We start from the raw sequence: 18,055 nt of genomic DNA on the forward strand, positions 1-18,055 counted from the left end.
TTATATATCAATGATGAAATCTTAACATTGCAACACATGCCAATACGGCCGGGTTAACTTATAAAGTGCAATTTTAAATTTCCCGCTAAACTTCCGGTTGAAAATTCCTTTGGAGGAAGACGTATGCGCGTGACGTAGCCAGTGAAACAGAGGTATGGCTTCCCCATTGAAGCCAATACGAAATAGCTCTGTTTTCATCTCATTATTCCACAGTATTCTGGACATCTGTGTTGGTGAATCTGTTGCAATTTGTTTATTGCATTATGGAGAAAGAAGCTGAGCAAGCAAAGAAGAAAGTTGTTGGTGCGAAGCGGAGTATTTTGCGAGGGAAGTCAGCAACACAACACAGTCGGTGTTTCATTGTTTACATTCCCGAAAGATGCAGTCAAGATCGAAGAACTCGGACAACAGAGACTCTTACCAGGAGGACTTTGATTTGGATACACAGACGCAGACGCGATACCGTGAGTACGCTTCCAAACATTTGATCGCTTGCTATAACTAGCTCGAGCTAGTAGCTAGGAGCTAGGAGCTAGCATAAAAAACACCTAGGTGTTTGTTATGCGGGATTGATTTGTGGCATATTAAATATAAGCCTGGTTGTGTTGTGGCTAATAGAGTATATATATGTATTGTGTTTATTTACTGTTGTCGTCATTCCCAGCTGAATATCAGGTCCCACCCGCGCGCTTCCAAACATTTGATCGCTTGCCCGTACGTGCGTGTCACGTACGTAACTTTGGGTAAATATATAAGCTTTATGAACCTTGGGTTAGGTGAACGGTCCTTTGGGCTGAGTGAGTGTGTGTGTTGTGCAGGTGTTTGAATTGTATTGGCGGGTTTTATGGACGGGATCCCGTCCATATAACCCGCTTGAGCTATAACTAGCTCGAGCTAGTAGCTAGGAGCTAGCATAACAAACACCTAGGTGTTTGTTATGCGGGATTAATTTGTGGCATATTAAATATAAGCCTGGTTGTGTTGTGGCTAATAGAGTATATATATGTCTTGTGTTTATTTATTGTTGTAGTCATTCCCAGCTGAATATCAGGTCCCACCCGCGCGCTCCCAAACATTTGATCGCTTGCCCGTACGTGCATGACACGTACGTAACTTTGGTTAAATATATAAGCTTTATGAACCTTGGGTTAGGTGAACGGTCCTTTGGGCTGAGTGAGTGTGTGTGTTGTGCAGGTGTTTGAATTGTATTGGCGGGTTTTATGGACGGGATCCCGTCCATATAACCCGCTCGTGCTATAACTAGCTCGAGCTAGTAGCTAGTAGCTAGGAGCTAGCATAACAAACACCTAGGTGTTTTTATCCATCCATCCATTTCTACCGCTTATTCCCTTCGGGGTCGCTGGAGCCTATCTCAGCTACAATCGGGCGGAAGGCGGGGTACACCCTGGACAAGTCGCCACCTCATCGCAGTTTTTATGCGGGATTAATTTGTGGCATATTAAATATAAGCCTGGTTGTGTCGTGGCTAATAGAGTATATATATATGTCTTGTGTTTATTTACTGTTGTAGTCATTCCCAGCTGAAAATCAGGTCACCCCCGGCTCTCACAGCATCTTCCCTATCTGAATCGCTTCCACTCCCCACTAGTCCTTCACTTGCACTTTCCTCATCCACAAATCTTTCATCCTCGCTCAAATTAATGGGGAAATCGTCGCTTTCTCGGTCCGAATCTCTCTCACTTCTGGCGGCCATCATTGTAAACAATAGGGAACTTTGCGGATATGTTCAATTGACTACGTCACGCTACTTCCGGTAGGGGAAAGCCTTTTTTTTATCAGATACCAAAAGTTGCGATCTTTATCGTCGTTGTTCTGTACTAAATCCTTTCAGCAAAAATATGGCAATATCGCGAAATATGGCAATATCGCGAAATGATCAAGTATGACACATAGAATAGATCTGCTATCCCCGTTTAAATAAAAACAATTCATTTCAGTAGGCCTTTAAGTGACAGAGAGATGATATTTAAAATATAGCAAGTATTGCATGCTTCACATTCCCAGGAAATAAGTTGTGTGGACAGTGTGTGTGTTTGTGTTGAAATTGAGGTGCATCCATGTCACTATCTCTGCTCAGAACCACTTGGCTCTGGTTAAATCTCCTTGGCTTGTCCCTTTTCTTTTTTTTTTTACTTGATAAGACACTCCTGTGCTGCCCTTGGGTGTTGAGCCTTGATGCCATTCCAACTTATAAAAGCAGTTATTACGCTTGTCATAAAGTTTCAATGTAAAGTGTGTGTGGAGTGGGTTCAATGTAAAATAGAGAGTTTCAGTGTAAAATAGGGTTTTCAAAGTATTACGCAAAACTCTCCTCGGTGGCGCTAGACGACTTCACAAAATCCATAGCAACATGAGTAAACAAGGAAAAACATATTTTTTTAAAACTGTTAAACAAACTTTAGTCATGTCAAAAGTTTTAAAAAAATAGAACTGTCGCTATTAATCGCAGTTTGTTCATAGTTAATTTAAAATTAATTGCGATTAATCACAGATAAATATAATTGTTTGACATTAATAAGTGTACCGTAGACAGTTAATTTTCAAGTTTTTATTACCATGACTGAACAATTATCACTGAGCCACCTTCATGCACACCTGTTAATAGAGATGTTCGATAATATCGGCCTGCCGATATTATCGGCAGATAAATGCTTTAAAATGTAATATCGGAAATTATTGGTATCGTTTTTTTGATTATCGGTATCACTTTTGTTTTTTTTTGTTTTTAAAAAAAAATTAAATCAACATAAAAAACACAAGATACACTTACAATTAGTGCACCAACCCAAAAAACCTCCCTCCCCCATTTACACTCATTCACACTCATTCACACAAAAGAGTTGTTTCTTTCTGTTATTAATATTTCTGTATCCTACATTATATATCAATATATATCAATACAGTCCGCAAGGGATAAAGTCCGTAAGCACACATGATTGTGCGTGCTGCTGGTCCACTAATAGTACTAACCTTTAACAGTTAATTTTACACATTTTCATTAATTACTAGTTTCCATGTAACTGTTTTTATATTGTTTTACTTTATTTTTTATTCAAAAAATGTTTTTAATGTATTTATCTTATTTTATTAATTTTTTAAAAAAGGACCTTATCTTCACCATACCTGGTTGTCCAAATTAGGCATAATAATGTGTTAATTCCACGACTGTTTCTTTACCACACTTTTTGTGCACGATTTCTGTTTTTTTTCCACACCTTTTGTGTGCATCTTTAGTTATTTTACCTCACGGCGTTTTGAGTGTGCTTTTTGTTTTTATTCTTATAATTTTTTCTCTGCGTTGGGGTCCTACTGCGACAAAGCTGATCGTGACACAACAAATAATGTTATCAACGCACTCAATTGTAATGTAAACACGGACGGGAAGCTCCTCCTCTCTATAAGCAGTAAAACGCGCTAGCAGGCGTTTGCTCCAATGATGCCGTCTCACGGCGATTAAAGATTATGTAGTCTTGTCTTGTCGGGAGAACGACTTGCTATGGCTCTGGATCCGACAGTTCCATAATGTTCCCTTTCTTTGTGCATTTCTGCTCAATATTTTGGAGCTTGTGGTTAAACAGTAACTGAACACCATTACATTTCCCCACGCTACGGAATGGACCGAGGGTCAAAAAGAAGTCTTGCGCCTTAATCCCGCGTAAAAAAATGAGAGACGTTCAAGGAACTTGTAATTAATGCAGTATTATGGAGTTATTTTGACAGCACTAAAAAAAAAAAAGGTTTCACGTCACACTTTTTTCATGTGATTCGTTTTACGACAAACATTTTCATCAAAACTAGTCTGTTTGCACATATATTATGTGCGGAATCCAGTGCCCAAACAAGTGCCTCAGTCGCCCTGCTTTTGTTATTGATTACTACTAGAGATGTATATCGTTAGGATTTTATCGATACCAAAATCAATATCCATATTCCTAATCGATACCGGTCTCTCTCTATATATATATATATATATATATATATATATATATATATATATATATATATATATATATATATATATATATATATATATATATATATATATATATATATATATATATATATATATATATATATATATATATATCGGCAGCACGGTGGCAGAGGGGTTAGTGCGTCTGCCTCACAATACGAAGGCCCTGAGTAGTCGTGAGTTCAATCCCGGCCTCGGGATCTTTCTGTGTGTAGTTTGCATGTTCTCCCTGTGACTGCGTGGGTTCCCTCCGGGTACTCCGGCTTCCTCCCACCTCCAAAAACATGCACCTGGGGATAGGCTGATTGGCAACACTAAATTGGCCCTAGTGTGTGAATGTGAGTGTGAATGTTGTCTATCTGTGTTGGCCCTGCGATGAGGTGGCGACTTGTCCAGGGTGTACACCCGCCTTCCGCCCGATTGTAGCTGAGATAGGATCCAGCGCCCCCCGCGACCCCGAAGGGAATAAGCGGTAGAAAATGGATGGATGGATGGATGGATAGATATATATATATATATATATATATATATATATATATATATATATATATATATATATATATATATATATATATATATATATACGTATAGTCAAGGTTTCTGTGGTTTATCCGTTATACAGTGCTCAATACCTAGGTAGAGTGGAATATACTGTACGTTAGGTCAGGAAAAAACACAGAGGCTATTTCATCACTACAAGCCTGTTTCGCAGGTTTCCCTGCTCTTCAGGGGATTTCCCCTGAAGAGCAAGGAAACAGGCTTGTAGGGATGAAATAATCTCTTAGTTTTTTTTTCTGACCTAACGTGTGTATATATATATATATATATATATGTATATATATATATATATATATATATACATATATATGTGTACATATTATATTGACATAATGGATATATAATTAATAATTATTACAATTGTTACTACCGTCACAACCTCCTGAAGGGCGTGCACAGTGCAAACTCCATGCAAATGTTGATACAGTCAGGTCAATTACCGTAATTTCCGGGCTATAGAGTACACTGGTATTTAAGCCGCACTTACCAAATTTGATAAGAAATAAATGTTTTTACATATATTATCCGCACTGAACCATATATATACACTGGTAAAAAATATATTGTAATTGTTTATTTACTTACCTTAATTGGAGTAAAGCATGGCGGCCGAACACCCACCTGGAAAGATCGCAATACCTGTGCTTGCTGTACAGCGCATACTGCTAGAAAAAACAAAAAGGAGGAAATCAGAGGAAGAAAAAGACGCTGTACGTCTAAAAAACAAAAGAGCCAAAACTCTAATAAACATTGGTCCGGCGTATTCAAGATGGAGGGCATTGCGAGCCAGTCTTGGACAAACTTTGGCTATTTTCCTTCTGGACAGGTAATCTAATCTTTCATTTTCCTATATTTTGTGTGTATCCTGTTGCGTGGCGACGTGTGTTACCGATAGTCACACGATTGCTGTTCTGTGTATCGTAAGCAGAGACGTAGTTTGTGGTGTAGAACAAAAGGCCTAATCATGCTATAGCAGTGCCCGTAATGTCATTCAGTACACATAAACTGCACACAACTTGTATAATATACTATTTTTATGTGTTGAGTATTTCATAATTAGGTTAAAAAAAATCGCGTCCCTTTGACGACTGCATTTCAGACTGTCCACAACCTGTGTTTATGTTGCACGCCTATTTGAGTGACAAACCGAAAGTCAGGGTTGACAGCCATCGACGTGTATATGTGTCTGTGTCGTGTGTGTATAATGTGCATTAAAAAAAAATAAAGAAAATGCATTGAATGAGAAGGTGTGTCCAAACTTTTGGCCTTACTGTACATCCTGAATTTCGACAGCAAAAAAAGCCACCGTGGGACCAAAGAAAGTTCCAAGTGCTAGCACTTTGATAAAGAAAGTGACAAATTATTGAATTCAAGTAAGAAGATATAGCAGAGTTCAGAGTTTAAATATTAATTTATCCATATCATTTGTCATTTATTTTGTATTATCTGCATGTAGGATTATATTCATTCTCTGTAAAACAGGTTTTGTGTAAATATTTTTGGGTGTGTACAACAGATTAATTGGATGTGTGTTATTTCTTACCATTTGGTTGAACAAAAAACAAAGTACTACAATATTTACACTAGTGAGCGTTTGGGCAGAGGAGAAAATGTGGCGCCGCTGCTGCCCACTGCTGCCCACTGCTCCCCAAGGGGATGGGTCAAATGCAGAGGACAAATTTCACCACACCTAGTGTGTGTGTGACAATCATTGGTACTTTAACTTTAACTTTTAACTTAAAATATGCTCCCCCAAAAAAAATCACATTTTATGGGAGTAGAGAATTAAATTCTCTGAGACAAGGCTCAAGGTGCCACGCTTTAAAAACCCTAAAAAAAAAACGCATATAAGCAAAAATAAATAAAATGTCCATGCTAATTTTGATACAGTCAGGTCAATTACTGTAATTTTCAGGCTATAGAGCGCACTGGTATTTAAGCCGCACCTACCAAATTTTAGAAGAAATCAATATTTTGAGATATATTATCCGCACCAAACTATGAACCGCAGATATATACAGGCAGAGAAGATATTGTAATTGTTTATGTATATACTTTGATTGATTTCCCAAAAAAAAAACTCGGCAGTAAAACAGCTGATCAAAGAAAACAGAAGTCATCGTCATGGACCTACTAGATAGATAGATAGATAGATAGATAGATAGATAGATAGATAGATAGATAGATAGATAGATAGATAGATAGATAGATAGATAGATAGATAGATAGATAGATAGATAGATAGATAGATAGATAGATAGATAGATAGATAGATAGATAGATAGATAGATAGACAGACAGATAGACAGATAGACAGATAGACAGATAGTCAGATAGTACTTTATTGATTCCTTCAGGAGAGTTCCCTTAGGAAAATTAAAATTCCAGCAGCAGTGTACAGAATTGAGATCGAATTTAAAAAGTAAAAAATGGGGTTATAAATGGAAACAAAATAGAAAAATATTACAATAAGAATAAAAATAAAAAGCAACAATGAGAGTAAAAATATAACAGTAAAATAAGAATATAACAAGAGAAAGTAGGCAGTAGTGACCATTTTATGAAAAAAGCTGCGGACGCTAGCTCTCCAATCAGCTAAACAGACCGTTAGCGAAGAAAAATACATAAATTAGCCGCACCGTTTCTTAAGCAGCAGGGTTCAAAGCGTTGGGAAAAAGTAGCGGCTCATAGTCCGGAAAATACGGTAGTATTTCAGAACTTAACTGTCGTATGTTCTAACATGACCTTTGACCTCCACTGCCTCAAGCATCTTGGCCACAGTATCGGATTCACTGCTGTTATTTATGTATAAAGTCACACCACAAGTGAGCTCTTAAGAATTTACAACAACCAAAATAGTTTCATTTTGACTCTGATTGAGCGAAGAACTTTGCCGCTAAGGTCCAATTGACAGAACAATAAAACACAAGAACTATCGCAACACACACAGCAGCTATGTAGACACTTAACCCCAATCGCCAAACTGAGCTCACCGCTTAAGCACGTTGTAAGAAAACAGGACTTGACCCCAAATTGCTTCTTCCACCACTTTCAGTAATGACTGCAGTCGTCATGGTGTTCATGGATTTCTGTGTTGTTGTTTGTGTTCTGTAATGTTGTTTCCTAATGTAACATTACAGGTGTATTGTGTTCCTCCTGGTCCCCCTTTGCACAAAAAGAGAAGTTGTCAGGTCAGCAAAATTGTTACCAGGTCAACAGCCCCACAATCAAAGGTTAGAGAAAAACGAGTCCCCAAAAAAGGAACCCCTGACAGCATCCAACAACAAAGGTGGTGATGGTAAGTGTGCGGTGTAAGATCACACCTACCTACCTGCTAGTACTCTTGACACAATCATTAAGTGACAAGATTTCACATAGGGCCTGATCTCCTAAAGCAGGGTGTCGAAACTACGGCCCACAAGCCAAATGCGGTCCACCGGCATCTTCAGTCTAGCTCGCTGGTTCCAAGTTTAATATGAAATCAGGCCGCGGCATGTCTCAAAATTAGTTCAAATTTCTCAACAGTCTGATGCGTCAAATATGCCACCACTTTGTTGACAACTTTGGTAACTTTTGGTCAAAGACCACCACGAGCACAGCATCAATGTATGTGATCCAATCCAAACAACCTTTCCCACTCATGGTGCAAATAAACTAAACCAATAGGCAAATTATATACAGTACAGGCCAAAAGTTTGGACACACCTTCTCATTCAATGCATTTTCTTTATTTTCATATGACTAATTACATTGTAGATTGTCACTGAAGGCATCACAACTATGAATGAACACATGTGGAGTTATGTACTTAACAAAAAAAGGTGAAATAACTGAAAACATGTTTTATATTCTAGTTTCTTCAAAATAGCCAACCTTTGCTCTGATTACTGTTTTGCACACTATTGGCATTCTCTCGATGAGCTTTAAGAGGTAGTCACCTGAAAGGGTTTTCACTTCACAGGTGTCATAGTTTTGATGCCTTCAGTGACAATCTACAATGTAAATAGTCATGAAAATAAAGAAAACACATTAAAATGAGAAGGTGTGTCCAAACTGTTGGCCTGTACTATATATATATATATATATATATATATATATATATATATATATATATATATATATATATATATATATATATATATATATATATATATATATATATATATATATATATATATATATATATATATATATATATATATATATATATATATATATATATATATATATATATATATATATATATATGTATATGTATATATATATATATATATATATATACGTATATATATATATATATATATGTATATATGTATATGTATATATATATATATGTATATATATATATATATATATATGTATATATATATATGTATATGTATATATGTATATATACATATATATATATATACATATATATATATATATATATATACATATATATATATATATATATATATATACATATATATATATATATATATACATATATACATATACATATATATATATACATATATATATATATATACATATACATATATATATATACATATATATATATATACATATATATATATATATACATATACATATATATATATATACATATATATATATATATACATATACATATATATATATATACATATATATATATATACATATATATATATATATATATACATATATATATATATACATATATATATATACATATATATATACATATATATATATACATATATATATATATACATATATATATATACATATACATATATATATATACATATATATATATATACATATATATATATATATACATATATATATATATACATATATATATATACATATATATATATATATATATACATATATATATATATACATATATATATATACATATACATATATATATATATATATATATATATATATATATATATATATATATATATATATATATATATATATATATATATATATATACATACACATAGACATATACATATACACACAGCCAAAAATGTTTTAGCCCAATACGGCCCCCAAGTCAAAAAGTTTGGACACTCATGCACAGAATATTGTCTCTCTTAAATACCGACTCCAATTCAGCTAGTGTATGTCTTCATCTATATGCAAATTTATGCAAATATAATTATTTGGCGCTCGCAATATGAAGCTATTTTGAGTCCGCAGCTTTGCCTCTATATTAAGCACATTAGAAACTTGTGTGCAAATTGACACAGTTAACGGTTGTGTGAAAGCAGGCGATCGCGCTGCAAAGACAGACGATGGTAAGAGAATCCTCCGTGTGTGTCAACATATTTGGATTGTCAGAAATAAAAAATATTAGACATATCGTCTGTTTGGCAATGCCATTTTATAACTTTATAACTGCTGGATGGCTCAAGGGGCTGATTAAAACAATTGGCTTGTTTTGGTGTCTGCTGGTGTTTTTTTAATTGTGTTTGTTTTTTTCATGTAGGAGGTGTATTGTTAATATATTTCCTATATGAAAAATATATTGCAACATGCATTTTCTTGGATTTGGATCATTCAAGATGCACCATCACAAGCACACATTTGGCGTACTAAAAATAGGCACGGTTGTCAAGATCGCGCTTCAATATAGCCCAGAAAAGGAGGCCGAGTTCATATTTGTGGGCTGTATGTTCAACAACATACCGCCAAAGGTTGGACCATAGGATGCCATAAATGTGGAGGGAAATCATTGTGTACATGTTTGTAGACGGTAGTACACACAAAATACTCATTTAAATAGGGCGGTCTGCACAACTTTTGCCCTTGTTATCAATTGTACATGCAGTCTTAATAATAATTTGCACACACTATTTAGCACTTGTTATTTGTATCTAAGTAGATCAGGCCCTGAGTGTCTTGTACTGTTAGGTTTTTTCTAGATTTTTTTTACCTTTTCTGCTGACATTATGATTTTTTTCTCATAACATTAATTTTTCCTCGTGACTTTATTGTTTTTTAACTATATTTTTTTTATAACCTTTCATTTAAAATATTACAACCTCAGTTTTGTAACTTGACAACTTTTTCCCCGTAATATTCAGTTATTTCTGTAGCATTGCGAACTTATTTTTAAGACTTAACTGGGGTCAAGGGTCAAATCAATGCTGTTCTTTGTTAATGTGCATACATGTCTTTTTCTCAGGTTAATTTGCCATTCTCCAAAGAGATATTGAAGTGCAAGACCTGCGTGGTTGTCATCTTTTACCCCTGCTGACTGTTAGGTAACCAATGAAGTGGACTTGAACTGCACCTTTACAGTAGTCGTTAAAAAGCGTTTTCAAGCTGTCTGCTAAATAATAAAAATGTCATATGTAGACACACTGACTAACATAGGCAGTCCTGCAGCGCTTGGCTTGTCTATGTTTTCTTGTTATGGCTAGCTGTTTGCACACTGAGAAACTATGTATTACATCTGCAACATTTGCAGCCTGGTTTTCATGTCCTAATAATCCCAACCCAATAACATTTGGGGAGTCATCTCATAAACACTAAATCGTAGCAACGTCAAAGACTTAGGTAAATATACTGTATAGTCTAAAATGTTCTTTTTTTTTTCAAATGTTCATGCAGTATGTATTTCATAATGCTATCATTGACTTTTACGCATCACAGAGCGTAGCAAAGTATGTGTGGAAATCAAAAGCCATAAAGACAGTCTTTGCAGGTTTTGATTGACGGTCAAAGAGCTTTTCAGATCTCCACCCCCACAACGTCACAAGTGTATATCTCGGCTGTCTGAGCTCCGCTTTTAGGTGACTCCTCCAGGCGGGCAGGCACCTCACATTCATGTGAGTACATGAAGGCAACACAAGGGCTCAAACTCAAAAAAAAAAAGGATGCTTGAGGAAACAAGCAACACATTTTTAAATTATAGCCTTGCGTAGCTTTGAGTTGGGATTTTTACATTTTATTTTCCCTAAGTGAGTTTAACTTGAGTTTGTTTTTGTTTTTTTCACAAATGACCTCCCAGGTGTTCGGGGTCATGGTCATGCTTTTTGGCATCCTGAATGTGACCTCCCTTGAGGCGTTCAGGTGTCCGGAAATCTGCTGCTGCACTGCCTTCAGCTTCCAGTGCAGCAATTTCACTCAGCTGACCACCAAGAATCAGACATCATTTGGGTCCATACTGTAAGTATTGCAGCCTCTGTGAGTCTCATGGTTTCTCTTATGGTTGTTCATACAGATTATGTCGCTCTTCATTATGTTACAGAGAGGTCAGATATCTGGATTTAAAGGAAGTTCCAGCCCATGCCTTCTCAGGGCTGAGCGGCATAAAAAAAATGTAAGTTCTTCATTAGCCAGTATGTCGCATAAACAAATAGTTAAATATTTTGAATATATGTACTAAGATTGTTTTCTGTGACCTCTATCAAAAGAAACGGATGATTGCTGCTTGGCAACATGTGCAACAATAGTTACTGATAGCATTACAATACGCCTTGCAACAGTATCAGGAAACACGAGGTCACTTTAATTAGGGGGTCATGACATTAACAACCGATAAGGCAAATACAGGATGTTTTCATAAATAGACACTTAATAACATTTGTCGCTGACTTAATGTAATGATCTTTGGTATAGTTCCTACTGGAATCAAATATCTAATTAGAATACTTCATTTGACATAATGCAGTCTTTGGCCACAGCATTAGGTACACCTGCACACTCCATTACTGTTGTGGGTGTCAGATTGTCCCAAAATTGAATAATCTAGCAAAATGGTGTTGAACTGCATTGCATTGTAAATAATAGACAGGATTGCATACCACTAAAATACAACATATATTGTTACATAAGTAGCGCTGTACAATTATTAGGGGTTTTCTTTTCAGAATATTCACATTTTTGCATTTTGATAAATCGCAGTAAATTGCTTGTGTGCATAATTTAAATTAACTTTATCAGAATCAGAATGAGAATAGTTTTATTGCCATTGTTTGAGAACGGGTTCACAAACTAGGAATTTTTCTTAGTGCAATCGTGCAACATAAAACACATATAACACAGATTTGGTAATAACAAGAGCTCTAACTGAGCTATCAGATCTTCTTATAGACTTAGAAGGAATTCAAAGCACCCCTATTTTTTTACACAAATGAAGTTTTATCATCCGAATTTTAAACAGGAAAATTTGTTTAGTGTTTTACTTGAATCCACTTACCGTATTTTCCGGACCATAGTGCGCAGCGCCGATGAATGGTCTATTTTTTATCTTTTTTCATATATAAGGCGCACTAAAGGAGTCATGATGGGCGCATTAAAGGAGTCATATTATTTTATTTTTTTCTAAATGGAAAACACTTCCTTGTGGTCTACATCAGTGGTCCCCAACCACCGGGCCGCGGCCCGGTACCGGTCCGTGGATCGATTGGTACCGGGCCGCACAAGAAATAAAAATAAATAAAAAATAAAGAAATATATGTTGTTGTTTTTTTATTTATTAAATCAACATAAAAAACACAAGATACACTTACAATTAGTGCACCAACCCAAAAAACCTCCCTCCCCCATTTACACTCATTCACACTCATTCGCACAAAAGCGTTGTTTCTTTCTGTTATTAATATTTCTGGTTCCTACATTATATATCAATATACATCAATACAGTCTGCAGGGATACAGTCCGTAAACACACATGATTGTATTTTTTTATGACAAAAAATAAATAAAATAAAAAAAATACCATACCCCAACATCCCCCCCCCCCCCCCCGGTCAGTGGGACAAATTTTCAAGCGTTGACCGGTCCGCAGTTACAAAAAGGTTGGGGACCACTGGTCTACATAACATGTAATGGTGGTTCTTTGGTCAAAATGTTGCATAGATTATGTTTTACAGATCATCTTCAAGCGCTTTCTGACAGTCGCTTCCGGATGCGCCGTTTTGTGGGCGGTCTTATTTACGTGGCTCACCTTCTCTCCGCCATCTTTGTTGTACTGGTGTAGCGTGCAAGGACGGGAGTAGAAGAAGTGTCAAAAGATGGAGCTAACTGTTTTAATGACATTCAGACTTTACTTAAATCAACAACGGAAACAACAACACTGGAAATGTGTCCCGTGAAAAACTGTCTGCTCGGAACTCTAATAACTAAAGTTCCTTGGGTGAATAATATAAACTCACTACACCGGTATGTTTTAGCGCTTTCATGGAGAGTTCACTGACAGATATAAGTAAGAACTTTACACTACTATATATTAGAAATTGCAACAGCAGAGGATGAATGTCCCGTAACAAGAAGATAGAAAAAAAGAAGAAGCTTATCGACTACGGTGTCAGCACGGACTACAAAGGCGGAAGCGCACAATTTTTCAGGATTTATGCAAATCCCAAATACAGATCAGCAGGTACCAGAAGGTAAGAAAAGTTGCCTTTGCATAATATTGCGAAACAAAAACCCAGATAATATGTCTTGCCTTATACACACACCATAATAATACTCATATGTTGAAGCACATCAAACAGTGCAGCCTACACTTCTCTCTTATGTTTGACTGCCATCTACTGGTCACACTTATTACACCATGTACCAAATAAAATTGCTTCGAGGTGGGTAAGCTCAACCAAACTTATTACTTACATTAGGTGCACCGGGTTATAAGGCGCACTGTCGAGTTTTGAGAAAAAAAATGGATTTTAAGTGCGCCTTTAGTCTGGAAAATAAGGTACCGTATTTTTCGGAGTATAAGTTGCTCCGGAGTATAAGTCGCACCGGCCGAAAATGCATAATAAAGAAGGAAAAAAACATATAAGTCACACTGGAGTATAAGTCGCATTTTTTGGGGAAATGTATTTGATAAAACCCAACACCAAGAATAGACATTTGAAAGGCAAATTAAAAAAAATAAAGAATAGTGAACAATAGGCTGAATAAGTGTACGTTATATGACGCATAAATAACCAACTGAGAATGTGCCTGGTATGTTAACGTAACATATTATGGTAAGAGTCATTCAAATAAATATAACATATAGAACATGCTATACATTTACCAAACAATCTGTCACTCCAAATCGCTAAATCCGATGTAATCTTATACGTCTAGTCTCTTACGTGAATGAGCTAAATTATATTATTTGATATTTTACGGTAATGTGTTAATAATTTCACTCATAAGTCGCTCTTGAGTATAAGTCGCACCCCCGGCCAAACTATGAAAAAAACTGCGACTTATAGTCCGAAAAATACGGTAATTTATTTGCTCAAAACCTTAAGTTGGGTTTGTTATGAAGTAATTAACCACAGTCAAGGTAAAAGAACATGTGTCGTCAAAAATAAACTACGCAATTTATCTGTGTTTATGCATGATTCATCCGATAATGTTCTGTGACTAAAGTGTTAACTTTGACTGTGATAATTGTTTGTTCTCTGATTAGTGTGATTAAAACTACTAATATGTATTTTTTCCATACAGCTCTTACATTGTTGGCTCTCATTTGGTTGCGCGGGTGTAACAAATGTTGCAGCGAGTGGTATTTGTGTTAGTGTGATGTGCAATAGATAATCAGGCGAAATGTGTTTGTTTACCACAACGATATTCATTTAAATACGTATTTTTAACCAAAATTATTTATTCAAATAATTATATAGTATGTATAGATAAAATATAAACATATAAAGGGTGTCCATAAAGTATCATTACACTTTAACACATTTGTTACAAAAGTGTATAAATGGACAAATCTGTGAACGTCGGAAATTACGTTTTTGGGGTTTTTTTTGCCTCATTTACCGCCTCAGCAGTCTGCTCAATGTGAGTATTTTGACAAAGAGAAGAATGCAAAGTTGCTCTGCACACAACTGAAGATGGAGTTCTTTATTCAAAGAAACCCACTGGTGCTTTAGTATCCCAATGGATTACAATATCGTTTTAAAAGTCCCTGATATGTGCAGGACAGAAAAGTATTAATATAATATACTTTAATAACCCCTAAATACATTAAACACATTTGAAAAACATATGTCATCATTGATTTACTATTTACTTATTTGTTCAATATAAAGTCTTTAAATTGTAAAGCGAGTTAGTGAACACGATATGCTATCACATAACATACATATTTTTTTTATTTATTATTTTTCAATGATGGTAAAGAATAATGTTATCTCATTTTGGTACAGTACTGTGATTGGAAAACCCTTTTAAATTAAAGCTAAGCATCTCTACTCTACTCCAATCCCAGGTTCAGTGTTTTATTTCCACTCCATTGCAGCTGTGCAGAGAGATATACACATAAAAACTCTGTCATGGTGTAAAAAGGCAAAATGATAACAAAACAGCCACGGTTCATTTACTTCTTAATTTGGCTTTACTGTTTGTCAACATTTCTTTTTCCGTTTAAGGAGCAGATATGAAACGGTTTGTTTGCTTCGAGCGAAAACTTGGACACGGCTCCTTTCCTCCTCAGGGACGAGCCTTATCAGCATTGGATACTTCCAGTACTTGCCTGATGAATGATGGGTTCACCATGTTCAGATAACTCGAAAAGAAAAAAAAAATACTATTGTAAGGTAGCAGCCAGCAAGAACTTTTTTTTTTCATTTGGCATTCACTATTGGGGAAAAAAACATCTATTAACATAGTTGGCATGTGAGGTGTTTAAGCTGGTCCCCTAATAATAAGATATCTGGTGGTTGCCATGACAATGACTTATTTTAAGATAGAATTTGACATATTTTGCTTTAAATCAGGGGTCTTGAACTCACAGCCCATGCGATCATGTTGTGGCATGCTACCTACTCTACCTACCTACGCCAGGGGTGTCAAACATACGGCCCAAGGGCATCAGTTTGCTAAATATAAAACTGAGCTGCATTTTTTTTCTAATGAAAGAAACTGGCTGCCATCAGGTGGCGACAGTATCGACGCACAATACCTTCTTTCATTGTATATTATCCACGCAATGGAGAGAATAAGCGGTAGAAAATGGATGGATGGATGGATAAAATTACGAAACGGTAAGATGCAAAGACTTAAGTCAACTTGACCATCATCTTTGTCGTTAAAAGTTCCATGCAGCGTTTGCAATTGGTCCGGAGGACATGACGTCCACAGTTTCCAAAAGCAATTTGAAATGTGGACTCGTCAGAACACACAACACTTTTCCACTTTGCATCAGACCATCTTAGATGAGTTCGGGACCAGCAAAGCCTGGGTGTTGTTGATAAATGGCTTTTGCTTTGCATGGTAGAGTTTTAACTTGCACTTACAGATGTAGCGACGAACTGTAGTTACTGACAGTGGTTTTCTGAAGTGTTCCTGAGCCCATGTGGTGATATCCTTTACACACTGATGTCGCTTTTTGATGTAGTACCGCCTGAGGGATCCAAGGTCACAGGCATTCAATGTTGGTTTTCGGCCTTGCCGCTTACCTGCAGTGATTTCTCCAGATTCTCTGAACCTTTAGATGATATTAAGGACCGTAGATGGTGAATTCTTAGCAATAGCTCGTTGAGAAATGTTGTTCTTAAACTGTTCAACAATTTGCTCACACATTTGTTCACAAAGGGGTGACGCTCGCCCCATCCTTGTTTGTGATTGACTGAGCATTTCATGGAAGCTGCTTTTATACCCAATCATGGCACCCACTTGTTCCCAATTAGCCTGTTCACCTGTGGGATGTTCCAAGTAAGTGTTTGATGAGCATTCTTCAACTTTCTCAGTCTTTTTGACACTTGTGCCAGCTTTTTTGAAACATGTTGCAGGCATCAAATTCCAAATGAACTAATATTTGCAGAAATAACTTTACCAGTGTGAATGTCTTTGCAGTGTATTCAATTGAATATAAGTTGAAAAGGATTTGCAAATAATTGTATTCTGTTTTTATGTACGATTTACACAACGTGACAACTTCACTGGTTTTGGGTTTTGTAGTTATGTTACCTTGATTTCGGCTATGGTGTCATTTTAATAATTGGTTTATTTATATTATATTTGAATGATGATAAATGAATTTGTTCTGGCAGTTGGAGATTTCATTAATACGGCGGTTTGAGGAAACACTCGATTGCTTTTCCAAGCGTTTGTAATGGTGAACTGCCATCATGAGAATGCTGAACACCAAGTGTTTTGCCAAGAGGAGTATTTGTAATATGTACATTTTCAGAATGTGCTTGTTCTATTTTTGGCCAAAGTAAGACAAAGAAAACAATCTGAAGTTGTCTTTATTTTTAAGTTGTACTGCTATTATTTTCCTCCATGAGACCTCTGAGCTAAAATGAGTTTAACACTGCTGACATACACCATTTTTTTGTCTTGTTCCTCTCTGGTCCCCACAATTTCTGCCTGTCTTCTTTTTTCTTCTTCTTCTTCTCTCCATCCCCTCCTGCTCCGGTCCACTTAATATATTAAAACATTTTATAAAGTCAACTACAAATAAAACAACAAGAGAAGTATCTCCCTCACTTCTCTTTTGTAAAGTTAATCTGTACAGCAGATATGGAACCCACATCAACA

The 18,055-nt window shown here is 35.8% G+C and overlaps 1 protein-coding gene across 2 annotated transcripts in view; it reads left to right on the forward strand.

Annotated features, from left to right (window-relative positions):
* The first annotated feature begins 11,327 nt into the window (after positions 1-11,327).
* The window catches only part of LOC133657271 (lutropin-choriogonadotropic hormone receptor-like), a 39,874-nt gene continuing 33,146 nt past the window's right edge, over positions 11,328-18,055 (forward strand). The window contains exons 1-3 of one of the 2 annotated variants that reach the window (XM_062058396.1): positions 11,328-11,391; positions 11,574-11,731; positions 11,814-11,885. In XM_062058396.1, the coding sequence (XP_061914380.1) occupies positions 11,586-11,731; positions 11,814-11,885 (218 nt within the window). In that variant the 5' untranslated portion in view covers positions 11,328-11,391; positions 11,574-11,585. Of the gene's footprint in view, positions 11,732-11,813; positions 11,886-18,055 lie in introns of both variants that reach the window. The other variant, XM_062058395.1, reaches the window with a different exon arrangement.

This window comes from Entelurus aequoreus, linkage group LG09 (assembly GCF_033978785.1).
Source record: "Entelurus aequoreus isolate RoL-2023_Sb linkage group LG09, RoL_Eaeq_v1.1, whole genome shotgun sequence".
Lineage (NCBI taxonomy): Eukaryota > Metazoa > Chordata > Actinopteri > Syngnathiformes > Syngnathidae > Entelurus > Entelurus aequoreus.